The sequence below is a fragment of the Rhamphochromis sp. 'chilingali' genome, assembly GCF_963969265.1.
Source record: "Rhamphochromis sp. 'chilingali' genome assembly, chromosome: 5".
In the NCBI taxonomy this organism is placed as follows: Eukaryota; Metazoa; Chordata; class Actinopteri; order Cichliformes; family Cichlidae; genus Rhamphochromis; species Rhamphochromis sp. 'chilingali'.
Genome location: NC_137932.1, coordinates 1,751,907 through 1,779,693, shown reverse-complemented (window position 1 = coordinate 1,779,693; position 27,787 = coordinate 1,751,907). Strand labels below are relative to the sequence as shown.

Below are 27,787 nucleotides of genomic sequence, written 5' to 3'. Positions count from 1 at the left end.
ACATTCGATGCAAAGAGAAGCCACCAACGCTTACAAGCTGAAGGGCAGGGAAAGCGTTTTAACTGAGCCGTGCACAGATCGGAGCGAAGAGTTGGACGCTGACACGGGAAGGCAGACAGAGTGGCAATCATCCTCTCAGAGATGCTGTTGTGAAGTGAGCAGCTGCATTGTTTTGGCTGAGCAAAGCGTGAATGAAAAAGGCCACACTATAAGTGCGGACAAAAGGATAAATAATGAGAAGGTAGATGAAGCGCTCGGTCGCAGCGCAGTGTGCGATCATGGGCGGGGTGCGAGTCCATTGTTGTAATTTCCTAATTTATCACAAAGTCTAATGGACGATGGGACAAGGTTGAGATAAGTGGCTGTATAATTAGTGTTATGTGTGAGCCATATCAAAATTCATCATGCTCTCCACACACACACACACACACAAATCATCTCATAATGGACCGGAGTGGTGAAAATCCATATCATTTAGCCAGCAAACACAGAAACACTGTTAGTTTTAAATTATTCCACATCATTAAGTAGCCCAATGAGCAAAAATACTCGACACAATGCTGTTCAAGCATGAGTAATGTTGTCTGGGTAATGGGCTCGGGGGAAATGGTGGAGGTAAAGTGATCTCTCTGGCCTGTCTATGTACCACACACACACGCACACACACAAAACGCTGAGGAAAACTGCCCCCTTGTGGCCTCACTGGCCAAAACATTTGGGGGGGAAAGAAGCTGAGCGAACGAATGTTTCTTCGAAAGGAAAGGATCAGCAAGAATCAGCACATTCAAGCATGATTTTAGAAACAATAATTTTTCCAGAGCTGTCCAAAACCCACCAATTCTACCTGGAAACAAACAGAACAAAGATGCTTTTAGTGTCAAGGAACTTTCAGCCCAGGCTTTTCAACAACACCGATGATATTCCCAACCTGCATGGCCGTGCACAACCCCCGTCACACGCCACCACCGCCTACCTCTGCTCATTTCCTGCCTTGCTGCCATTAATAAGAACGTGCACTTCAATTCTCACGTTTTCTTTTTTTCCTTTTTAAACACACCGTCACTGAACCAGCGCCATATTTCCTCTAATCAGCAGTGTTTGGATTTCCCCGTCTGCTGTGTTGTTCTGGGGAGGGTGTTTTTATTATTCTTTTGATTTTTTTGCAGGGTTTCAAAGTGTGAAAAGGTCCTATTTTTGCTTCTGTGGTTAGCAAAGGATCCCAGCCCTGCTAAAGCGCCCCCTCCCCCAAAAAACATTTCCAAGGCTGACAGCAAATTTTTTTTTTGTCAGAAGCTACACCCAGGGTGCCGTGATTGTACAAATCCATGTTCATGTACAGTACTGACCGTTAAAACAACTTCCAAAACCCTGCTGGTTATAAAAAAAAAGAAACACTTGTATCTGTTTTTCTAGGAATAAAAAAGATAGCAGAGAATCCCACATTATTATCCACAGTATAAATTACATCGTAGACAGAACTTGGAAATATATATAATACAGTTATATTTCACTATAATTTTTTATATTTTTCAATGTCTAGACAAACAGTGTGTGTGTGTTTATGCAAGTCTTTTTGCTTTGTGTGTGTGTGTGTGTGTGTGTGTGTGTGTGTGTGTGTGTGTGTGTATGCTGCTGTACTGAGTGTCTGCAGCATCACGTGTGGCAGAACTCTGTACTGGGCACGTTGCTGCTCTTGCAGTAGGCTATGCTGTTGTTACTGAGGTGACAGTCTCTAAATCCAATGCCCCCGTTGGGAGTGTAGATGGGCTGGATGCGGAAATCTCCCTTGAGCAGCTGCTCATTGTTCAGCGCCACTATCTGGAAACTGGTCTCAGTCATCTCCAGAATGGAGTTATCCTTCTTGGTTCCAGCCTCGCAGTAGTCGTCTTTTCTCCTGCCGCGGTTGTATTTCCACTTGGTCGAAGACGACCGGTTCTTCCTGTGCATGTGCCAGCAGAACAAGCTGAGCAGCGTAACCAGGACGATAAGAACAGCCCCTCCTATGATCCCAGCCATTAGCAGCGTGGAGCTGATGCTGTCCTGAGGAGCCTGCTCTCTGCCCGGAGGCTTGGTGGTCACTGGCGGCTTGGTCCTGGCCTCGGAGCATATAGTATCCTCCCCAGGCCTATAGGAATTAAGGGTGTCCAGGACGTGCACGCAGATCCGATACACAGACCGGGGATCCAGGTTGGTGAGGCTGATGCGCCGCAGGTCCCCGCTCACCGTCCTCTCCTGCATTCCTTCGTTGATTTGGCTTTGGCCCCTTTTGACCCAAGTGACCTTGTAGGCGGTGACAGTAAAGTAGGAAGCCCAGCTCACGTCGATGTTGGTGGAGTTGACCACGTGGAAGGAGATCTGAAGAGGGTCCTCGTAAGGAGGCAGGGGTCCGGCAGGGTTGTTAAGTAAGGGGGGCAGCGTGGGGGAGGGGGAGTCAAAGTAGTAAGGGATGGATGAAGTGATGAGGGTGGAAATCATGGTGGTGACAGGGGTGGTGGTGGGTGGGGGAGGGGGTGTGGAGCGGAGGGTGGGCCAGGGCGGCTGGTCGGGTTGAATGGGGCACTCAATAATATCCAGCGTGAGCTCTCTGATTGTCATGCCACGCACCTTCTCCGGACTCGAGCACGTAAACCCGCGGGCGTTGACAGAGGAAGGCAGCGATTTGAGCCACACCACCACCCATTTTACGGTGCAGTCACAGCGCCACGGGTTGTTTCGCACTATGAGGTGCCTCAGGCTGGACAGGCCATCGAACACACCTTGTGTTAGAGTTTGAAGCTGGTTGCTGGAGATATCCAGTCTTTCCAGCCTGTTTAGACCCGCAAACGCTGCCACGGGGATCTGGTCGATCTGGTTCTCCTGTAGGCTAAGTTTGACCAGCGACTGGCTGGGCAAGAGAGGAGGGGGGAAAGTTAGTGAATTGCGGGCCAGAGCCAACTCACGGAGGGTGGCCAGGTCCTGGAAGGTCCCTGGTGCGATGCCCTCATCTGTCAGCAGGTTCCCGTCCAGCAGGAGGCGCTGTAGACGTGTCACATTCTGGAAGGCCTCCTCTGCAATGACAGCAATGCGGTTCTCATCTAACCGCAGCTCCTTCAGGTCTTCGGGAAGACCAATGGGAACGCTGCTTAAGTGGTTCTTGGTGAGGAAGAGGAGTTTGAGGCTTACCGCCTCCCTGAAGGCCCCTTCTTCCACCCCTACTGTGGAGATGGAGTTATCGTCAAGGTGTAGCTCCTCTAGTTTAGTCAATTGGGCAAGAGCTGCCTTGGAGATTGTTTGGATATTGTTCTCCTGGAGGTGCAGGACCTTGGTGTTTTTGGGCAGATTCACAGGGAATTCGTCCAGCTGGTTGCCGTACAGGTACACAGTTTCTACGGAGACCAGATTGTGAAGTTCCACAGGGAAACCAGCATTGTTGATCTGGTTGTTGTGGAGGTAGAGGACCTTGTAGCCCTCCTGTATCCCCAGAGGCACTGATGTCAGGCTGCGTTCGTTGCAGTACACAAACCCTTTGTCACAACGACACTCTTGCGGACAAGAGGCACCTGGGCTGAATTGCATTTGGAGGCTTAGGATGACAGTCAACCAAAATTGCAAGAACGAAGCCCAATCTTTATTCCAGGGTCCAGCCAGAAACTCCATAGTGGAAAAACAAACAGGGGGGAAAAAAGGCAAACCAACAATTAAAAAAAAAAAAAAACTGGCGGGAGGGAATAAAAAAATGAAAATCAGAGAGGCAAATGACGTATATATCCACCAAAAACCAGACCCATGAAAATATATAAAAAAGTCCAACTAAGATTGTTAAGTAATGATGCAGTTAGCTGGGAAAAGAGCAGGAAACTGTGGGAGTAATCCTGTAAATGCTAGTCCTCAGCCGAAGAGCGATGGTCTCATTAGTGGTGGCCAGGCCTCCGACTGACTCCATCCATGCTGAGACATCAGACCATAGCAGGACTCTTCTCTCGCTGCTCCATGCAGAGCTCAGCCAGGGCCAATTTGAGTGCCACCGCAGGCTCTGCTCGCCTGTCCGTCACACACTGCTGGTCCCAGACCAGGGCAGAGTCCAAGGGGGGTGACATTTGGATCCAGAGACCTGCGGGAAAACAAAGAGAAGCTAGATGAGTATTTTCAGAGGTGGCCTGTTCTTGGAAAAAAAGAAAAGAAAAATAGGGGGCCTCCCTTTTCCCTCTGTCTCTTTATTTAAAATACAAACACATACCAACTGACTTCCATTTTGCTCCCACTCTTCCCTTCTTTCCCAAGACAGACAGAGGCACAAAACATTGCACTGTGGAATTATGCACTGACTATGTAAAAAAAAAAAAAGAGTCTGATAAATATTCTGAACAGCTCCTGCACATCCGGTTTCACAGACATAAAGAAGGCTTTTATCCCGTGCGCTCTATCAAAGGCGGTAATAGAGCACTGCAAGGACACACACTCGTGGATTCACAGGGTTTCTCAGCAACATCACCGCTGCTTAATGGAAAACATGCTAAAAAGAGGCGAGGTTAATAAAGATATGAGCTGTCTGTGTGCCAACATGGACACGGAGGATATTTCCTGGGAAAAGAAAACAATGCCGAACAGAAAACAAGCTGCAACAGCCTCTTTTCTGCTTCCCAGCTGCCTGAGCAGATTCTCGAGCAGAGGTACACGGGTAAACACACAAGTGCTTACAGTAAACACAGCCAATTGTTTTTGCCGGTGGCCCGAGGAAGAGCTCGTTATTACGTGCAAGGCCTGAACCTAACGTCGCCAAACTGGAGATTTTGAGGCTGTGGATGTTTGGAAAACAAAGACGAGGCAATCGAGGAACAGAGGCGCTGCATATCAGCTCCCCTCGCGCCCCGGATGGAGTGACAAGCACAAGCTGTCAAAAGAAATGGGATTGAAAAATAATTTAGCCCCTCCACCTGCAACAAATGATCGATACAGGCTGTTTTTCCACCTCGGAGAGGTTTGCAGTGAAGCACAAGGCCACTGGATTACAGTAGACCACCCCTCCCTAAAATCCATTATTCCAACTTTTATGAGCCATCAAATATTTCCCTGCCCCCCCCCCCCCCCCCCCCCTTTCCTTACCATAGGTAGCTTTCAGCTTAACTGCAGCTCCACCCGAAGTCAGCATTGGATGACACACGACGGTGGGAACGACTGGTTGAATGTTAAGCACTGCAACGGCCGTGACTGTGGATTAAGGAGCCTTGCAGGGTTATGGGGCCCCTCATCATTCAGCGAGCTCAGAGGAATCTGTTCAGTTTAGGGGCCGTGTTAAACAACTAAATCCAGACTTGGTATATCAGACAAGCAGCTATATTTAGTAGAAGGAGGGGGGAAAGAAAGAAGAAGAAATCTATACGCCTTCATGGCTCCGCTTCCTTAAATTCCTCCATTTGTTTGTTGACTAGATGGAAGCCCGCATGGGCTCTTTGTGGCAGGGATGGAGAAACAATCCTCTGACACACATCTGTGATCTACTTTTCTAAATTGAAAGAGCTAAATTTAATCAAATAAGCTTGTGGTGGTGGGGATAAGCAACCACATGAGGTGATAAAATGTGCTGCCACAGCGACAGAATCAACAGCAGAAGGCAGCAGCATCAAGATTACGATAGGTGCATAAATAAAATGTCACCAAGAATCCAGATTCAAAGAAGCACAGTGTCGAGTTTACTTAACACCACCAAAGAAACACAGATCAATGAGCTGCAGTGGCTTGATAAAAAAGGAGAGAAAAAACTACCCCACCAACACTCTGCTTTTTTTCCGTCTTGATTTTCTTTTTAATTTAATTTTCAGCCCAGGGAGCACAGTTTCTCACCACCAGATGAACGCTGTGATATGTGGCCAGGACAATCCGATTAGAACTGGATTTAGCCCCAGAAACGCAATTAAAAGTTTAAAAATGGATAAGGTATTTAAGAGGCGATAAGAGGCGGATCAGGTACACTTCAAAGGCTGCCCAGTGAGCGGTGTTCATTTGAATGAATTATTTCAAAGCGGGGAACGGGGGGGGGTCGAAAACCGTGCAGTGCACAGAAGGTGAAAGCCCCTCTACAAAAAGAAAGAGGAAAAGAAGAAAAAAAAAACTCAGGTTTTCACTCGAGTGGGAAAAATGTGGAGCTGCGTGTTTTGTTAGCGCCAAAAACTCGATGAAATGTCTCATGAACCGCACAAATATAAACTGAACAACCGTTTTTCCTTTGCTTTTTCTCTCTAAAAGTGTCTGGGAACCCGAACGCCTTTCCTTACCATACGTAGTTCTGCTGGATGTGGGTTCGGTTACGCTTTCTGCGCTGGAATAATGAATTTCGAGTGAAAAGTGGTTCGTTTAAACGCAGCCCGGGCCCGATGTAAAGCTGCATTTTAACACACACTTTCATTATTGACCGAAAAGCATCCATCGTACCTTTGCTGAGCCTTTATCCATCGCAAACCCCGCAACCGCAGTCAACTTTTCCCCCGTCTTTACGCCTCCGTCCTTCATGCGGTCCTGCTGCAAACCCGTGCGTAAAGCTCTGTTCGGCGACGTTTGTGCGAGTCGGTTCCTACGAGCAGCTCGAACCCGGCGACTCTACGGAGGAGCATATTTGCCCGCATGGGTTATGTCCCCTTCTGCCTCCCCGTGTGTGTCTCTCGGATGTGGCTGCGAGTCCGTCCGCACTGCCGTCGGTACTTTTTTTTCTCTCCTGCGTTTTCCCAGCTTCTAAAAGGAGAGCTCCCTCCGCTTCGACTCAACACCGTGAGCGGCGCAAAAGCACCGGAGACAGCGGCAGGGGGCACTTCTCTCGCCTTCCACACTCTGGCCGAACGGTGAGGACGCACTCGCCTAACTGTCCGCCGCCTGATCCGCCACGGGCCATGACGGCCAGCTGCGTCCGTCCTGTGCGCTGTTTTTGGTGGGGAGGTCAGACTTGCCTTTCAGTGCCTGGCGCAGCTCAGACCCGGACTCCCTGCGAGTTGTTTTCTTAGATGGATTCAGCTGATAGTGCGACGTGCCTTCTCCGCTCACCTCTCTCTCTCTCTCCCCCTCTCTCTCTCCTGTCCCTCCTCCCCTCCTCAGAATAAAGAATGCATCTCCTCCAGAGCGGCTCCGTGATGGCTTTAAGCCACAGATCCTCCCCGCTGCCCTCACACTGCAGAAAATAGTTTGTCTCTCAAACACACTCTATCCCCACACACGCTATTTTGCCCGGCCTACCTTAACCCTCGCCACTGATGTCAGATCCGAGCTCCCCAACCACACACACACACACACACACACACACACACACACACACACACACACACACACACACACTTTCATTTTAATCACAAAATTCCGAAATTAGTCCTGGAGTCACATTCCCGCTAAATAAAAGCAAAAGGAAAAAAATCTGCCTTTCCTTCTATATCATCCTGGATTTTAATTTCCAGTGTCAGGCAAATGGGGCTTTCTCTTTAGCTACGGTGCTTCTGTGCTGTTCTGTTGGCCCGCTGTAATGTCTTAGGCCTCTTTAACCCCTGTTCTTTTTGTGAAGTGTTCCTCTAATTAGCTTAAAGCTGGATAATTAAGCCCAAAAGTACGGCTTCATCTTTGCCCGCAGCCACTCTCTTGTACTGCCTCAAAGCTTCCAGACAGGCGCTGACAGCCACGGTAATTTCATCAGACTACATTGCACCCTGGCGTTAATACCGGCTCACCGGCGCACTGCTGCCGTGCCCGCGCACGTCCCCGGCGTGCGCTAACGCTCCTCGTGTATCAGTGCGCCAAACTTTGCCTAATTGCTCACGTGACGCTTCTCTCACTCATGCCCACGTAAAGTGTGCATGAGTGAGGACGTTTAAAGTATATGAAATTCATACGTCACACTCATAAGTACAGTGAGTGTGTTGCAGCCTGGCTAGCTGTTAATGACTAACAGCTTAAAGTGGCTAATGTTAGCAAACAGCTGGCCTGCTGTTGCCACACTCAGGTCCTGTTGTGAGATGAGCTTCTGACGCCATTTTGCTGAAGAGGTCTGATTCAGGGTTGTGACTCATTCTCCTGTGAAAGGCCAACTTTTGTACTGTTTTTATGTTCGGATGAAAGAAATGTCAAAGCTACCAGAGGGAATAACCTTCCACAGACATGAAACGATTCCATGTTTTTCTGCTTCAAATGTGACATGTGACTTAGCATAATATGTTTAAAGCTAACTCAGTGTGAAGTGATTGACATGAAAATAAGCCAACTACCATGTCAATCATTATTATTATTAATGATAACTAATAAAGGTATCACAAATAGCAACGATTTAAATGTGTCAGTCAGCTTGTATCACTCCACGTGTTATTGTCGTAAGAAGGCCTGATTTACCTGTGTTTCAAATATATTTTTCAGTTGTGCACCTGAAGCTAGGAAAACATGCAAAGCTGCAAAACGCTCTTTAAATGGTTCGGGTTTGTGGTTAGATGCCAAAAGATAAAGTCAGAAGACGATAATGGACGGCAGAAACGAGGAGAAGCCACTAAATGAATCATGTCAACTCTCGCTTCAAGTCAGCTTTGACAGGACGGGTTAGGCAACTCACAGACGTGTTGGGAGTAACTTTAAGTCAACAGAAGACAAGAAAAGCAGCAACAATAATTTTTAAACAGTAGTTTATGTAAGTACAAGATACGAATTTTGTCATGGAATCCGACCTTTCAGCTCATTCTGTAAATCCTTCCAGGAAACAGCAGCAGCACATTTAAAAGCTTTTTTTCTTCCCTAATTCTGACTCTGGGGACAAATGTTTGTGTAATACTGGGAGAGTGCAGGCTATACCGTTTATGTTTTTGTACACATATATGCAGAGATAAGGACGAACCAGCCCCAGCAAAGATGTACAGATAAAAACCAACCAATGGGAAACTTTACAAAGACGGTCACTCAGCAGCAGCATACAGGCAACTGTGATGTACTCGAGTTCCACGGCGTCGTAAAACATAGACAACATAATCGTAGACAGGCTCCAATAATGGTTTTGATCTTAGGAAGCGCAGACAACTCCAATCCTCTTTGTATAACCTCCCAAATAATTTGCTGACTTTATGACTCTGCGCTACTGTTAGCAAACGCCACAATGCTAGGCATTCACAACTGCCAACATGGCTGCAGCTAAACAAAAATATAACTACATGCATATATGTGGTATAATTTTTAGTTGAATTCCATTCAGTTTTATACATAAATCCCAACAACAGTCATCCCAAGGTAAGATAAAGACTCTAACAATCAGACGACCCCCTGTGAGGTAACACTTTCTAGACTGTAGGAAGGAAAAACACCTTTTTAAAAAGAAGAAAATGAGGCGCAGCCATCGACGGTTGGGGATGAGGGCAACGAGACAGGACAAAAGACACACCGAGGAAGGGAGCCAGAGATTTATAATAACTAATGATTACCTGCAGAGTGGTGTCTAAACACAGAGAGAGTGAAACGAGGTGAGTGAAGAAGAAGCAGTCAGTACTTCATGGGAAGCTCCCAGCAGCCTACAGCTATTGCATCGTAACTACGGGAGGACTCAGGGTCACCTGATCCAGCCATAACTATGCGCTTTATCAAAAAGGAAAGTTTGAAGTCTATTATTAAAAGAAGAAGGACCTGAAAGCCAAGGGCTCGGCCTCCCGTTCTGAATGAAATATTCTAAGTAAACCAGCAGTCTGACATTGTTACAATTGTTACTATGTTACCATGTGATGGTAAGATGGGAACACTGCTTATAACTCTCCTTTTGCCCATGTAAGTATTGAGCCACATATACAAAACCATAATATGTTACATTCCAATTATTTATCTACTGGAATTTATCCTGTAGTGTCAACTCTGTGTTCTCCAACCGTGCAAAGGCAGGCTGACTAGCAGTAGTTTGCTAGTTTCCCCGTCCTCAGTGAACTGCAGTCTAAACAGCAGAGCGCTGAAAGTCGTAAAAGGTTTGACAGCTGATTTGTGCCTGAGATGGTAGGGAAACATGCAAACAGCATTTGTAGGCTATGATGTGTGTCTTTCATGAACGGCAGAGGTTTGCAGTGCGTCGCCTCGGAGGGCTAGCAAACATGTCAGAGGCAAAACCGGTCTGATCCTGCTAGGATGTCATTCTAATTTATATTAGCTTTCACAGGAAAGAAATATAAATTACTAACAAAAGAGGAGGCATTTAAATGTCAGCTTTTGCCTTAGAAATACTAAAAGCTGTCATGATCTGTGTGCTGCGTGAGGCGGAGCCGGGGTCAGGAAGCCGTTCAGGTCAGCAGGTGCGCCTGCCTTTGATCTTTGCCTCCATTTGCCAGAGAGCATTAATGATGGACTTGCGGTGACCCATTTCAACAACGCACATAAGTCATGAACAACCTTTCCAACAAATCGGGCAGCTCCCGCTTAATCACCCCCGTCATATCGTCCAGTCAGGCCTGTCCGGTGAGCACGTGTCGCTCAAGTCTTCTAAAAGCTACAGTCCTTCCACGAGATGATTCGGTTGTTCTCGCGTTTGCCTTTCACGTTTAATTTTGTCCGCCGCGTCCCCGAGACAGATGGGCGGCCGTTGCGAGGCCCAGTCCACAACATTTAATTCCTTCATAAATCAAGCGTCTCCGCACGCCATGAATTATTGATAAAGTGAATTTAGAGGAAACAGCCTATTTTTATTTTCTCCTTGATGGACGTGTTTTGCAGCAGTGTGCTACGTTCACGGTCGCTGCAGCGCGGCGGTATGTCTCGTTCTCTCTCGAGCACACAAATGGGGATGAAATGACAGACATTTAGATGAGCAAAGGAAGGTGGGGGGGGCTATGGGCAAATACGCTGAAGCCATTATCTGGCTTGTTAATTTGGTTTTGCTCATTGTTGTCAAGCAAAATAACAGAGCAGAGGTCAGATGTAAAATTACCTGCAAAATAAATAAATAAGAGTCGCAGCAGATCAAATTCATCAGGATTCCTTCTGCATGTGTTTGAAACTATATCGGACAAATGCAGGAACATACTGGAAGTGGAAATTCCCCTTCACTTGCCCACAGACCTTCCCAGGGATTTTAGTTTTTTTGGTGTGGTGTATTTACTCTGCACGCTTGTGTACCTTGATAAAACTGCAGATACACACATGACCCGAGCGCACATCAAAGCCTGCTCTGTCCATCTGCTCCTGTTCAGGGCCCCAAACAGTGTTAAAGGAGGGCAGAGGAAGGAGAAGCGTGGGGGGAAAGTCCACTTAGATATGCAGATATGTTTATCCCACGGTTATGTTAGCTGCAGTCCCCGAGAGACATCATTAGCTTATCACGTTTCTCCCTGCATGAATTTACATCTGGACACCGAAAGGCACTTCAAAGGTGGCAACAACATCAGTGTTTAAAAACCTCCGTGCACGTATTGGCAGGATCTCTGAAAAGCAGTAACTGTGGGAAACCACAGTAATATTGCGAGCTGTGATGCAATCGGGGCCCCGCCGCTCCAGATTCCAGTGGCTTAAAGAAAAATATGCTGATTAGGTTTAGAGTGGGAGATCAATGCGTTCATTAATTTCTCAGGCAATGTAATTATGTTTGCCCTCGTCGATTATCAATCCACATGCATCTAACAGCACGGCGCGACTCCTAGAAGGGCCGCTTTTTCACAGCCAAGGGAAATAACTTGGCCGACAACACGATGTATATTATATCGCCAAGGAGTGAGCTGAGAGGAGGCAGGGGGCTGTGAACAAACTCTTTAACCCCTCCAGATTTAGTGCTTTTTTTTACCACTTTTAACTTTTTGATCTTTCGATTTTTTAACAGGCACAAACACAAAAATAAGCACACACACACACACACACATAACTATAACCACAAGCTCGTGTATCTTCTACTCTAAATACTCCATTTCCAACATTTTTTTGTTAAATTTGTGCCTTGGATTATGTCATTTAGAGCATCCTGACATCTGAAACATGGGTTTCTCTTTGCCAGGAGCAGCCAATCAGAACAAAGGTTGGAAGATTAAAGGAAAGATTAGGAAACCAAAAAAGCTTGTTTTTTAAATAGCAGATGTTGGGGCGCACCAAGGTCTCGTATAAGGTAATGGGACTTCTTCTCATATAAAGCGTTTCTACTTTATTCAGTCAATAATTCACACACACACTCATACAAGTATTTTTTTGTATCAATGACATTCGCACTCATTCATACTAGGATGAACTCATCAGGGCTCAGCATCTTGGCTAAGGATACTTTGGCATGCAGACCGGATCAGCAATTGAACCGCCAACCTTCCGATTAGCCACAGGCACCCATCATAAAAACAAAAGGTGAAAAAAAGAGGATTATTTTTAACTATGAATCATGCAAAGCTACTCTGGTGCAGTCCAAGAATGAAACTATGGAGCTGGAAACGAGCATAATAACAGGCCCTCTTTAAAAGCGGAGGAAAAAGTCAAGCGCACAGCGTCCTGTACGAATCCAGCTCCACTCCATCTGCCTCTATAATGTCATGGGGGCTGTTTCGTGTTGGCATTTAAAATGTAAAAAGATTTATCGGCGAGGAATAAAAGTTGCTTTAATAAAATGAGCAAAATGGTCAGCGGAACTGTCGCGGCTCAATCAGGGTCGTTTCACGAGTAGCACCGAAGGCAGCGCGCTCCAACGTGAGCATGTGAATTATAGGGGAGCCAGAGTGAATGCAGGGTCCTGACTGAATGCTGCCCTGTGCTAATGCCAGGCTGTAAAAACACTGACTTGACAACAAGCAAGCCCCTGTAGTTCTGCTGAGGGAGGGATGGGGGAGAGAGCAGCAGAGGAAGGGGGAGCGGAGGGGGTGTAGGGGGAGAAAAGGGGCAGAGTGGTTTGAAATCAAAGGAGGTCAAAAGAGGACTGGTTCTTGATATGTGGCTGCCATGTCATCGCTGCCCTTCTACGATTTAATACCGCTGACGAGTGCCGTGCAGTGTCTAATTGTGAAGATGAGTGGCGGCCTTTTTGCTGACGTGTGCTGCTCGCTGCTGTGAAAAATATCTTAAAAGGTGCCGTCCACCCTGGGAAATCTTTACTTTAGTTTACACAACAGGTCTGTGATATTTATCTCTGCCAGTATGTTGCAGTCAGTGCGTCTCAAAGCACTACAGCAGTGCAATCTGCTCACAGAGTGAAAATACTTTTCTTTATTTCTTCAATCCTCCAAAGCCTTCAAGACCATCCCGATTAAAAATATTCTGTTGAGCAATAAAGACATAAGTAGTTTTCCAATCATTGCTGCTTTTTTGGCCTTGCTATGGCCTTGTTGCTCCAGCACTTTGATAGCTGCTGACATATTTTTGTCTGGAGCAAACAATCAAACTTTAATGGTCCTTAGAAGATTAATCATATTCATATAGCTGACTCGGGCTCATCGGCACAGACTCACTCCAATTGACTGCAACGGGCTGGCAATATGTCTGCAGTTATTTGCAAACTATTACGAAACTGTCTAAGAGTGTCAGCATTGAATCCAAGTCAGACCGTGATTGTTTGGAGACCGGTTGACCTTTTCAATCAGCTCGAGATCAAAAGTCGCCCTAGGGGTGGAGTCAAAGGAGCTTGCAAAGAAAAGCGTCTGGACTCCTTTAAGTTGCTTGAAGACGTTTCACCTCTCATCTGAGAAGCTTCTTCAGTTCTAAGGTCAAATGGTGGAGAGTCCCAGATTTAAACCCAGTGGGAGTGACCCCCCACAGAGGGACAAAAGGACCCCCTGATGATCCTCTAATCGCCTGAGCCAAGGTGTGAAACTGGGTGTGGGTCCCAATCAGCCAGAGTTGCCAGGGGTGGAGTGTGTCGGACACTCAACTTCCAGGTAAACATTTGTAATTGCCATGAACATATTAAAAGCCAAACTAGGAGAGCTATTCCAGTAATTCCTTAAAAACTGAAACAATACTAAATTATATTCAATCATTTTTTTGCAGGGCAAAACGTGCCTGAAAGGCGAGTGTTCTGCTAATCTATGCTAACAGGTCAGTTAAGGATTTATGACACGGCTCCCTTAATGGCACTCGTTTGTAAATCAGAACTAGTTGTTGGAAGTTCAGCCAGAGAAACTTTGTATAAGAAGATGATTGCTGTCAGGTTGCTGCTGCCTGAAATTCTGATGCTCCGATCATTAGTTTTTTTTTCACAACCTGTTAAAAATATGAAATAAAAAAAAATTAAAATTAAACTTTATCACCTCAACCCTGTTTATAAAAAAATGCGTCACATTTCCATGTATTCTGAACGATCCCTGTGAAACTACAGATCCACGGTGTGAACAACAGAACAGTAATCACGAGTACGTTAGCTTTGTCACTGTGACGCATGTGAACTTTGCCTTATTAGCATTTCGTGTTTAGGCGGAGCCTCACGGAGCTGCTAGTATTTGCATTTTTAAAGATGACGTCAGGCTCTCATGGAGTAAGGAAGTTACTAAGAATTGAAACTGGCAGGAGAACAGTGCACTGTCATACCAGAGCGTTCAAAACACATTTAAAGCCAAAAACTGTCATTTTAATGTAAAAAAAAAAAGTTTCTTTTTTTCTTCACAAGGGAAATAAAGAAGAACGACTGCAGAATTTTTATTCTGATATTTCATGACTACATATGTTTTATCTTCACGTTTGAACCTTTTCTTAAACACCCCCACAGCTCGTTTGATATTTCTGAGAAGAAATAAAATACCCGGCTGAAAAGCGTAAAGCAGGCCAACTTCATGTAGCTGTTTTTAGCTAAAAGGCTTGAAGTGTGTTCAACTTTACAAATCCTGGAATTTCACTTTATTTGGTGAAAAATGTGCTTCCTCGCAGGATTTCCTTGACACAGCGCAGGCTTGTTAAAAACAGCCAGGATGTTTAGGAGTAAAAGTAAAAAGACCCGCGAGAGAGAAACTTACAAGAGATCAGCAGAGAAAGAACAGTAGAGGAGAAAAATAGACAGATGCCAGGAAGGAGCAGGTCTCGGGGTCACGCGAAAGATGGGCCTGATCCCACCTCCAATCCCTGCAGCTTTTCTTTTGTTTGAAGTCACATCTGGGCTAAATTTCCCCTTCTGCACGGAGCATAGAGGAAGTCTTCTGGGTGGGTGGAAAAGGGTCTCAGGGCCGCTCCTGCCTCCCAGGCTAAACACTTCTAAGTACCGTACATCTATGAGTCACTGAACCAGGCACTGCACAATCCCATAGCCAGACCCTGAATCAGTGCTCATCACTCCATGATGACTGATGCAGGCTGGTCACTCATGTGACACGTTAGCAAACGCCTGTTTTGACTGAAGACAGATGCAATCAGTTCAACAGGTTCAAAAGATCACAACAGTTACCACACCAGAGACAAGGTACAACTCGTGACTTATTTCATCACACGGGTCATGACGGCCTTACTGCCTGCGAGGAGGAAGTCACGTGCACATTATTCTGTACACAAAGGGTTGCAACACTGATGAAACAGTTTGAGCTGCTTCTCTGTGAGGTAATATTTAACTGCATTATGGGAAATGTAGGTTCATTTCATACTAAGGACTGAAAGCCTGCTAGTGATTCAGTTTCAGCCAGACACATGCCCACGTGAGCGGAGAAATAACTTTGTAGAAGTGCAATAAAATTAAAAACAGTTAAGGCCACTCCACTGATTTTATAAGAGAAAACACTTGGGTGGTGTCTTTCAGGGTCGCCTCGGCCTTCGCCCAAAACATACTCTTTGTTTTTTAAAGAAGTGGACATACCAATGATATTATTGGGTTGCATTATGGGAAATGTAGGAATTTTTTTGGTTGACTCATAAAAGTTAGAGAATCTAGACTTTGATATCAGCAACGGTAAATGAGTGCAAAGCCAATGAACAAGTTCATCGAGCTGCCAAAACACAATTACAAGCTTGGTTTACAGTAAAGATGACAAATACTTTATGTCGTGAAACACAAGGACTGCTACGCATCCAATGAGCCCCGCACATATTTCTCTTTTTCATGTTGCACGTGAATAAAATGAAACTTTCAGTGTCTGAAAACGAGGAACTCGGCAATAAAACACTGTTTTGCCAAACTGGATCGGTAGCAACCTAAGAAGATGAGTATGCGCTGCAGCGCTGCACTGCTCTGACCACCAACTTGATTTGATCAGGTCTCAGCAGCTGCTTAAAGGCTCTGCCTGTGCTCGAATGACAATCTGTGTTTATCTTGGCTTTCCCCTCCAACTAATTAACTAAATCCCCGGAACACCAAAACACCACAGTCCCCTGAACCTTTTCCTCTTCTGACAGCTGATTTATTAATGCACCATTTCAAATTAGAGCCAAGTGGAGGACGTCTCGAGACAATTTATGCTCGCACGACCTGAGACACTTATTAATTGCTATATTTTAATTAAAGATAATTACACTACCTAAGCATATAATGGGGGTTTCATTGTAAACCTTCTTTATTTAAATAACCCTGAGTAAAATGAAGAGATAATTGTTGTTGTCGTCCTTATTACGATCATTGCTTCCTTTTTTTTTTAATTCAGCAGCTTAAATTATCCAAACAGTCGCGCACGCCAGGCACAGACGCACACGCGAAGGCTGTTCTTCACTTCCTCTTTGCTTATGTGCTCCCACGTCTTCACTTTCAGATTAAACACTCTGCCAATCTCTATTCCTCGTGGAAATGTTTAATTGCCTGGGAAGCGAGGAGACACTTCAGCCTGCGGTACGTCCAAAAAGTAGGCATTGCGGTGGATGTGCGAAAGGCTCCTATTATCCGTTTTAGCCCTCCTCTCGCCCTTTGGGTGTGAAAAATCCCCCGATGCGTGAGGCAGGACTTTGGATAAATCCAGATTACATCAGAAGGCAGGTGAAACGGCTCACAAAACAGTCAGCTAAAAATATAATTACGCTGTCAGACACCACTAAGCTACAGCCGGTAATCCTCTGCCACGCCGATGCCATTTGCTTGTCTTTTCCCATCAAGTGCCGTAATTTAATATCCTTATCCTGTGTCTTAATATACGTTTCTTTCCTCTGGTTAATTCATCATCATCACATTTTTTTTGTTCCACTTTATTTATTCTTGCAACAATCACACTATTGGACTTGGCGAGCTTCAGTGTAACCTCATGCGTTATGGTATTAAAAAGCCTGGCGAGTGTTCTTTTGCTCTTATTTTGGAGTTGAAATTAAACAACATGAGATGTGCACATGACCGCTTTTTTAAATCTTCTTCTTTGCAGGATCCCAAAGTGCTGCTCACTATGTCCTAAAACACAAACATGAGATTTCAGTAAACGTGGTTTTGCTGAGGCAGTAGCCCCTTAAAACAATCTGCACTTCCATCTGGTCGCTGTGGTTTTTGCCCCTTGGTCTGGTTGCCTCCTCTCCCTGCCTCCCTGCTCTGCTTCCACTAACTGCCGCAGCGTGCCCACCTCACTCTCATGAAACATCCCGAGGGCGTCTCTAGAGGTGAACGCCTACACGAGAATTAGCACTCCTCTCAGGGTGCTTCAGGGACGCCCGGTGATTCAGAGCGTCTCATCGAGCCTCTTCTGGCCTCGCGTCCCGTGAAGAGGGAGAACAAAGAGGCTCAGCGAGAGAGGAAGAGCAGAGCGATCGATTCGAAGGGATCTGTTTTCATCGCTCATCCCTCGCTGAGCAACAGATCACTCCTCCTTTCTCGCTCAGGTGGCACGGGGCCCAACCCCGGTGCTGCCACCCTGCCCAGATTAATTGAAGCATGCTGTTGTAAATGAATCACACATGGCTAATATCTCCCCACTTTACCCTCTCTCCGACACACACACGCCTAGCGTCACCTATCTTCATTGTTTTTCTATTTCGGGAACAGGCGACTTCACCGGTGCCTCTTATTTTCTAAGGAAGTGATTCTCGATGGAGGTGTGAGTGTAAAGGTAACCGAGGTCAGGTGCTCGTTGGGTTGAGTTCACTGTAAAATTCATGACTTTCCCTTTTGGTTTTTCATTTGTCTCTTTCCACATCCCTCTCGCTGCTCTTAACCTGGCACAAAGCAGATTAATTGCGCTGTCCTACAAAAGGTAGAAATAAGCCAGCACACCTGCCCCTGTTGCCACTGTGCATTAAGATGAATACATCACGGATTTGTCTTTATTAGTTATTTATAAGACCCACTGCCCAGAATAACAGCGCTAAAGGAAAGGGACGGAGCGAACAGGCGCCAACGGCCTTTTTTAAGTAATACGAAAGCGTTGACCACAGTGACATCGGCCACAGCGTCCTGCCAGCTGGCTGCATCGGACTCGTGTCGACACGGTGGATCACGTAAACGTCAGGCGTCATCGAGGCGAGGTGACAGGATTCATTTGTCTGCAGACACGAGTAAGTTTGTTTTTTAAGTTGCTGTCGGCAGTAATACTGTAACGTGTATTATTATCTATCTGTTCATATGTAACAAACATCCTGAGAGTTGTAAACAATAACAGATCAAATTAGGAGCAACATTAAAGGGGCAGAAAAAAGCCTTTTCCCCCAATTCTGTTCTGATTCTTGGGACAATCAATTATATGATATTGTGAGAACGAAGGCTGTATTGGCTGTGGTTTTAATAAGATAATTACATAAAACAGAAAAACACATTTTTATAAAATGTTTACTGAAAACTGAATCTTAGGACTTTAAAACTAAAAAAATAATAATCAGAAAACATGAGTAAAAACAACTCAGTCATGGATCGGCCTCCCCAGAGCCCAGGCCTCAACATGTAGAGCAAAAACGGGCAGTCAACCCATATGGAAGAGAACTAGTAAAAATGTATATGATTTACTCATGAAAGTGGCCACTTTCTCATTACTTTCATACATTGTTTTACTAAGTATCCAAAACATACAAGTTTCATTATATAATTTTTCAATGGGCCTTATATCTGTTTTCACTCTTGTATGCTTTTCATACAAGTTTCACACAAAACAGACACAAACTTTATAAGATTTCTATTTATCTTTTCCATATGGGAACGCCCAAAGAAAATTCCAGAATGCATCAAATGCCTCGACTGTAAAGTGCATTTATTTGAGATAGATAATATTTTATAATTGTAAGGTCTCAGTGTGACTGCGATGTACATCCTGTCACCAGTGAAAAGCTGCTCTTGCGAACAGTTTAAAAAAACCACCATTCCCACTTATCAAATTAGATTTCCAGGCTCTGCAGCACAGGAAGTGTTTACTGCCTGTGAGCTAATATTTTATACCGACTCGAGATGTTTGATGGCTAATGAGAGCGCAGTCTTTCACAAAAGCCACAGTGCCCCGTTGGTCCCCTCTTATCGTCACACTCATCACGGCGTATTCACTAACTTGGCAAAGCCCCTGATTGCATGGTTAGAAATTCAAATGGTGGATGTATCGGGTTTGATATGAATATTATGTGGTTTGCCCATGGGGACAATTCCATTTGTAAGATCTGCTGCCTTTCTTTGTTTGAACCCCTTTGGATTTGTCACTTTGCATTAGCCTTAAGAGGTAAAGCTTTTAAATGCTCCCAATAATGGAAAGCATGCTTCGGCGGTGACACCGCTATGATCTATATCAAAGCCATCTGGAAAATAAAACTTGCCCGCTTGCCTTTAAAAGTGCGTTTTGTGCTCAGTAAATACTTATCTTGTGATAAACGGGCAAGTTAACAAAAGTGTAAATCAGAATCAGAATCAGAATGGGGTTTATTGCCAAATGTTGAGCAGGTTTACAACATTAGGAAATTGCTGCGGTGCTTCAGTGCAAACATGGTGTCATAAATAACACTTAAATAGACATGGAAAAAATAAAAGTAGGGATAAGAATTAAAAGTGCTACGTGGGAAGATATGTGCATGAGATATACATGAGATATATACATGAGAGTAAGAATTAAGAGTGCTACGTAGAAAGATATATACATGAGTGCAGGTGGTGATCAGTGCCAAACATGGAATGATGCAGTGAACACAGCGTAGGGTCATGTGTTAGTGGCGGGGACAGTCATATGGTTATTGTTCATGTGTCCAACAGCAGAGGGGAAGAAACTGTTCTTATGGCGAGAGGTTCTGGTGCGAATGGACCGGAGCCTCCTGCCTGAGGGGAGCAGGTCAAACAGACTGTGTCCAGGGTGAGAAGGGTCAGCTGAGATCCGGGCTGCACGCCGCAGAGTCCTGGAGGTGTACAGGTCCTGCAGAGATGGGAGTCTGCAGCCAATCACCTTCTCAGCAGAGCGCACAACACGCTGCAGTCTCTGTTTGTCCCTGATAGTGGCTCCAGCGTACCACACGGTGATGGAGGAGGTGAGGATGGACTCAATGATTGCAGTGTAGAACTGCATCATCGTCCGTGTTGGCAGATTGAATTTCTTCAGCTGCCTCAGGAAGTACATCCTCTGCTGGGCTTTCTTGATGACGGAGGTGATGGTGGGCTCCCACTTCAGGTCCTGGGTGATGGTGGTACCCAGGAAGCGGAATGAGTCCACAGAGGTGATGGGGGTGTCAGTCAGGATGATGGGGGGGAGTGGGGCTGTGTGCTTCCTGAAGTCCACAATAATCTCCACTGTCTTCTGGGCATTCAGCACCAGGTTGTTGTGGCTGCACCAGGACACCAGACGTTCAACCTCTCTCCTGTAGGCAGACTCGTCCCCGTCCGAGATGAGCCCAATGACGGTGGTGTCATCTGCGAACTTGATTAGCTTGACAGACTGGTGGGTGGAGGTGCAGCAGTTGGTGTACAGGGAGAAGAGCAGAGGAGAAAGAACACAGCCCTGAGGGGAGCCGGTGCTGATGGTCCGGGAGTCCGAGACATTCTTTCCCAGCTTCACATGCTGCTTCCTGTCCGTCAGGAAGTCAGTGATCCACCGGCAGATGGGATCAGGCACATTCATCTGGGAAAGCTTGTCTCGGAGATGGTCTGGAAGGATGGTGTTGAAGGCAGAGCTGAAGTCCACAAACAGGATCCTGGCGTAGGTTCCTGGGGAGTCCAGATGCTGCAGGATGAAGTGTAGGGCCATGTTGATGGCGTCGTCTACAGACCTGTTGGCTCTATATGCAAACTGCAGGGGGTCCAGGAGGGGGGCCGTGAGGGTCCTGAGATGGGAGAGAACTAGGCGCTCAAAAGACTTCATGACCACAGATGTCCGAGCCACGGGTCTGTAGTCATTTAGTCTAGTGATCCTAGGTTTCTTGGGGACAGGGATTATGGTGGAGGACTTGAAGCAGGCAGGCACATGACATGCCTGCAGTGAGGAGTTGAAAATGCCAGAAAAGAAAATGTATTTACAATTTCAAACGATACGAGGATGATGCTAACGAGCTAAATTTGGGCTGCAGTACACTAAACCCTTGTGTGCGCACCAAACAACAGGCCTCTTTTGAATACGCTCCCCTGTGTCCTGTATGAGAGCGTGCCTGTTTTTTATTAAACGCCACCTTGATGGAATGTCATTTGTACACTAAATACTATGTTTCGCTCCCAGCGGCCGCTGCCCGCATGCATTTGTCAGGGCGAGCCACTTGTTCAACACGCCGATGTGATTAATTGTGTGTCTCTGCACAGATTTACACTGATAGCCCCTGCTGTCACAGACCGCGTGCACGGACGTCTCTACAACATCCACAGTGGCCTGGAACGGTTAAACAAATGGCCGCGAGGCAGAGCATGCTCGCTGTGCACCGGTGGGAGTTTGTAGGTGCTTATTCTGCACACTGAACTTCTTTGTTCTCCTGCCGACCTTCATCCAGACACTTTTATTTGACAACAAGGTGTGCCCCGCAACAGCCGATTGGAGCTGATGTCCCTATGCAGCTGCCAGGGGTGGTGATTATGACTGTCATAAAACAGCCTTGGCTCCATCTCCCTGGTGTATAAGGGAGGAAAAACAATAGCTGGCACATGTGCCTGACCAAAAAAACAAGGAAGGCAAAAATTCCCCCCGTGTTATTTAAAACTGTTAAGAGCTAGCAGGTATTTCTCATGACTATCTGCTTTCCCCCGGGTATCGGGTATCTTCAGGCATAGTCTCGGAATGATCCAGAAAGGTAGGCGGAATGCAGGGACTGCACATGGAAGCATTTTAGACGGCTGCAGAGCAGGCGTCCACCGGAGAGATGTAAGACGAAACATTGCTCAATGTCCTCTTCAATGTATCTCTTGGAAAGAGTGTTAACACATGTTTGGTTCCTGGGCTATCTAGCCGTGTGTGTGTGTGTGTGTGTGTGTGTGTGTGTGTGTGTGTGTGTGTGTGTGTGTGTGAACAGTAACTGCCGTGTCACAGCGGGGGCTGTGCAGAAATACTCCCCTGGGACTTCAGCTCTGGCATGGGTCCAGCTCTACTGATACATTAACAAGAAGAACTTGTTCTTATCAATGGGGCGCTTTATTCCTGCTGTACACACACACACACACACATGTGCGTCCTCCCTGATCAACACACACAGAAATGCAAACATCAAACATTCCAATAAAGACACACACACACAACAAATACACCCAGCTGACTGATACACTCGCAGACAAACAGACAGTAGAGCACATAAACTGGTCTCAGACTGATAAACACACACACGGACAGACGGACACACAAACACACAGTCTGCCAGTACAGAAACAGTGGGGACATCAGGAATGCCCTTTATCACAGCACCTCTCTCACACACACACACACACACACACACACACACACACACACACACACACACACACACACCGCCTGCTTGTTGTTGTTCCCAGTGAGGTGAAACTGAATCTTTCAACTAGAAAAAAATATGCAAAAAAGATAAAATGGTAACAAAAAGTGCAGATTTGCATCAGTTTACACCAGCGGAGTCGTAGTGTTTGGGTCAGTGTGCAATAGCAGAGCCAGAACGCCAAATAATTCCACCGATAATGTTATTTTGTTTGTAGCTAATGCGCTGTACTGTTGGTGGACACAGCCTTAGATCGATCCATTTTCTGCTATTTACCCTAATGATGGTGTCAATACTAAAACGAGACTTTAGTCATCTTGAAACTTTCAATGTTGATCCATCCTCCGCTGTTTTTCAAAGACTATAACACGAGGAACAAAGAACAAGCTGGCTGTTCCTCTCCTGGGAAAACAACCCTTGACGGGCTTGATGGAACAAACAATTAACCCCATGAGACCAAAGTGCCCAACCCTAAACACAACCTCATGCTTTGGGCAAAAAAAGGACTTTTTAGGGGAAAAAGGTTGAAAAGTTATTGATGTCTTTCATATGTTGTAATTCGGCAAAGATTAAAACATGTACTGTTAGAAAGACGAGCTAGCATCACAACATCGACGGCCTCAGTGATTCCAGCCATGGATGTTTACTGTGCACCCAGATGTGAATATTGTTTTGTATGTAAAACTTTATATTCAACTTTATATAATACTGCATAGAAGCTTGCAGTATTTTTTACTTAAAAAAATGTAACCTTTTGAAGTCGGATGATTCTTTGTGACAGAGCTACGTCTGACTTCGACCTCTGTGTTTGTATCTGTCAGTCTGGTAGAAATCAATTGTGTCAATGCACACAAAATAAAGGTTTTCACTTTTAAATGGCAAAAACATCCACAGTTTGAGACAAGAGAGCGAGCTTTGTGATTTGTATGAATTAAGTTGGCCGTTTACCTCAGTTTGAATCCCACAGACAGATTTTTTGTTAGGGTCCCTGGGTCGTCGACCCAGTGTTTTGTGTTTTTGGTTCTTTGATTTTGTTATTTCATTATAATCTCGCTTTGCTTTACGGGTTTTAGGATTATTCTTAGTTTAGGTTCTCTGGGTGGGGTTTGGTTAGAGTTTTAGTGTTCTGCTTTTCTGTCTGTGTTCCATAGTTGCTGTCTCCCCTGTCTGCTGTATCCCCACGTCCAGTCAGTGTCTGTGTCTGCCCTGGTCCCACGTCTCTGGTCCCTTTGTTATAGTGCTTGCCTGTGAGTCTGTGTTATGTTTCCTGTTTTACTTTGAAAGTCCATGTCTCACGTTAATGTGTCTGGTTTTGCTTCCTTTGTCTCGTCAGGCCTGATTTGCCCCAGCTGTGTCTCCCTCCTGTTGCCCATTCCCTGATTGCTCCCTCTATGTATTTAAGCCCTGTGTTTCAGTTTGTCAGTGTTGTGATCTACTCTTATCTACCCTCCCTTATGCTGTGTGTTTTGGGGTTCCATGCCTGCGTTAATGTTTGTACTTTGGAAGTTTGTTACTTTGAGTTCAACATTAAAGCTGTTTTTTGAGTTCACGTCTGTCTCCGGAGTCTGCACTTTGGGTCCTTTTCCTGCCTGCACACAGCCGTTCCATAAAATTTTTATAATTCAAGTGTGTTATTAGTTGTGACTGAAAGAGACTCAGTTAAATAAAGAAATATGATCATTGCCATGACATGAATCATTCTTCCTGTTGAAATAAATTAGGTTCAAAGTCTTGCTGACTCTCGACAACACAAACAAATAATTGCTTTTTGTGACTATTTCACATTTTTCCATGAGACTGTTGATATTTAATGTGAAAGTGAAAGAAAGGAAACAGATCAGGTCACGCTTATATATTAACCATACACGTGATGGACGTGATGCTGTCCACATGCACCCCACTATATTTTTACGTGTTCTGGCTCTGTTGTGTAAACGTCAACGCCATTTTACACCAGTGAAAACGGAGCTTTTCAGAAAATCCTTCCAAAGTGAAAACTTTCATAAAATTTTGCATTTATATGTTGACAAGGAAAAACTGATTTTGGTGCTCTTGACGTCATTTTGTGTTTTCAAAAACAACCGGAAAAAATAAAATTCTGGTTTAGAAAAAAAAAGCCGTGTGCGTGTGGAGGTAGCCGCAGTGCTTTGTTGCTCTTGGCTGGTCGGAGCTGGTCTATCCAGCTGTGTCCAGAGGCATTAAGGTCCTTGCACATTGATAATACCCTTGGAAAGCAAATGGCATTTGCACATTTGTCTGCCGTTGCCGGGAGTAATAGGAGTAAAAGCAGGGAGAGTGCACATCTCTGTCACCTCCTTGGCTGCCGCTGCCTTTAAGGTGAAAAAGTGCGCAGCCATCCGCTGCCCTGCTAATGTCTCGACATGGCCTACCTCAATGACAAGGCTTCCTCTCAGAATTTAATTATAAACCTCTGTTTTTTCTTCCTCTCTCGCTTGTTTGGCGGCCGACCTCTCATACTTCCTCTTCCTCTGCAATCAGCCTTCTTTATTCATGCCAATAAAAAATGTTTTTCTTTTTCCACAGCTCGGACTGCTGCCCACGTGCAGCACAAACACAAGTACACTGGTGTAAAATAAAGCTACCACTCTCAAGCACCAAGGCCAAACGCTGCATTACTCACACTCTGGCACTTAATGAAGAGTACAGGTGTGTGTGGAGGAAAGGTGCTAATACCTTTTCCTGCTCTATTTTTGCTGGAAAACGTGTAAAGGTGCTGCTCTGCTGTAAGAAACCTTTTGGTCTTTTATCTGTTCCGCTCGGCGCCTTCCACCCCGGATGTCACGTTTCTTTTTGTTTTCAGAAAGCGTTTAGAAACCGCCCGCCATCACTCACGCACGCCATCGTTTCTTTAAACAACACGTGTATCCTATTTTCCTTTCTTTATGTGACTTAATCGCACGGCTCATTATCGTATTTAATGCGGACTGTTTTCACTCGTTCCGTTGCGGAGCACTTTTACGACGCACATACTTTCAGTTCGTCTGGTGAACATAAAGCGTTTGGCGATTGCACACAATCTCTGCATCGTCTCGTTCCACTTCTATTGTTGCAGCACAGACGTGGGTTTGATATGCAAACTCAGCGCAGCAGTTGTGGTGCTGTGAAGCCACACCAGCACACAGTACATGTGATGCTGTAAATGACGGATTAAATTAGACATTTATGGCCAGAACAGTTTTTGAACAGGAGCCTGTTTTCTGGGAGGTACGACGACCCACACGAGACTTTCTAACTGATGTGCTTCTGTTTGAGCACTTAGACATAATGTTCAGGTCCTTGACCGTCTAGATGATATTCTGCCAATGTCCACATGTATCCCTCTGCAACAATTAATTAAATGAACTGATTACACACACACACACACACACACACACACACACACACACACACGGCTGCCGCTCTTTCTTCACTCATGAAAGAATACATAAAAACACAAGTGGGAATCAGATTTTCACTTTCGTGTCTCTGTGCAAAAATCATTATTTCTTTTGACAGTCAAGCGTAAGCTACATTATAACTACTGCCATGGCAACAAAGATAGGTCGCCTCATTATGGTGTGGTATACTTGCTGTCCTTAACAACATTTTTAAGTGTTAAGGACCAGTGGTGACATTACGCTCGTTAGTCCAAATATGTTCCTTCACTTCACCTTAATTTCAAGATTATCCTGATTTTAAGAGGTGATATAAAATGAAAAGTTCAGTGAGAGTCTGGGTCAGGTTAGCTTTGTGTCAGAGTGAAGTGACTATGATGAGGCTCGCCCAATCCACAAAATTCTAAATGAAACACGTGCCAGCATTGAGCACATGCTTGTGGACTTTGATTAGCCCCAAGAAGACTTAATTTATGAATCACCTTTGTTAAAGTCTGGACTGTTAGTTCCCTTACCAAAATTTTCAATGTTCCCTTTTAGTCAGCGTCGGCAACTGGAGCATTTCAGCTGACTTGCTAACAACAAAACGCCGGACGCTTTTAAGTGACATGCTAACTTTAGCTACTAATTAAGAGTCCTTCAGGGATTATGTCGATTAGAAAGAGTGGAGGGTTTGGGTACCTTCACATTTTTTAAACTAAAGGAGCATCTGTTGTTCAGTATATGCTTCCAAACATGTAAGCTAACTTTTTGTTAGCTGCTTATTAAACATCTTTAGCCAATCAGTATCTTGTTTCATAGTCGGACTCACCTCACATCCAGTTTCATAACACAAATCAGTGGCTGATGCTGCAGCAGACACGTCCATGTTTTACACTATACGAGATGGACGGCCTTTGGTTTCAATCAGCTGAGATTTAATGGAAACATGTAAAGGCAGCACCGTGCGCCAACTCAACTCAACTCACTGGAAAAAAGTGAAAAATGCTAAAACTAATTTACCTCAAATGTATCTGTGAGGTGGTTACTTTGTGCCTCCCCTGGTCAGAGAACAATGGAGAGGGACACAGAGTGGCACTTCTGCCAAAGGCCTCTCTTGATGGCTTTTGCCCTCCAGAATTTCCTGAAGCTGCACTGGTGTGGTGGAGGACCAGCGTGGTTCTGCATTCATTCAAACCATGCCCACAGCCCCAGTAATGCCTGAAGCCGGAGTTCTTACAGCCAACTGGCAACATAAGCACAAAACGTGGGGACGTCTCCGAGTGTCAGTGTGATGTTAGCAGCAGTGGCGTTGCTGCAGGGAACATCCTGCCATCTGCAGCCACTGCAAAGCTAGCTTATATCTGCATCTGCAGGGGACAAATAACCCCTCAGTCTGATGTCACGATGTCGATAAGAGTCGTTTGACAGCATTGGTCTTGGTTCTGCATGATTTTAAACAGTACATGTTCAGATCCATTTTCACCCACAAAGTGTTATTTTTATATATTTCAGAGGAAATAAGAACACCGGCTTTGATGTGGTTTCTTTTTTTTCTTTTGGTCCCCCGCTGTGGTTGATGGCTTCCCCTCCCTGAGCTTGGTTCTGGGAGAGGTCTATTCCCTTCCCATTGTCACCAAGTCCTGCTCACAGGGATCATCTGATGGCTGGGGTTCTCTCTCTCTGAAGTTGTATCCCCTTTACAAGATAAAATACTAGGGGTGGGGGAAAAAATCGATACTGTGTAGTATCGTGATATTTTGTTTGCTAATAATGTATCGATACAGGGA

General features: G+C 45.3%; 1 protein-coding gene across 2 annotated transcripts in view; it reads right to left on the bottom strand.

Annotated features, from left to right (window-relative positions):
* Positions 1-1,570: 1,570 nt before the first annotated feature.
* flrt2 (fibronectin leucine rich transmembrane protein 2) overlaps positions 1,571-27,787 on the bottom strand; it is a 49,515-nt gene continuing 23,298 nt past the window's right edge. Inside the window, exons 1-2 of one of the 2 annotated variants that reach the window (XM_080883226.1) lie at positions 6,409-7,142; positions 1,571-4,090 (exon numbers count right to left, since the gene is read on the bottom strand). In XM_080883226.1, coding sequence (XP_080739352.1) covers positions 1,654-3,636 — 1,983 coding nt within the window. In that variant the 5' untranslated portion in view covers positions 3,637-4,090; positions 6,409-7,142 and the 3' untranslated portion in view covers positions 1,571-1,653. Of the gene's footprint in view, positions 4,091-6,408; positions 7,143-27,787 lie in introns of those variants that run through there. The other variant, XM_080883227.1, reaches the window with a different exon arrangement.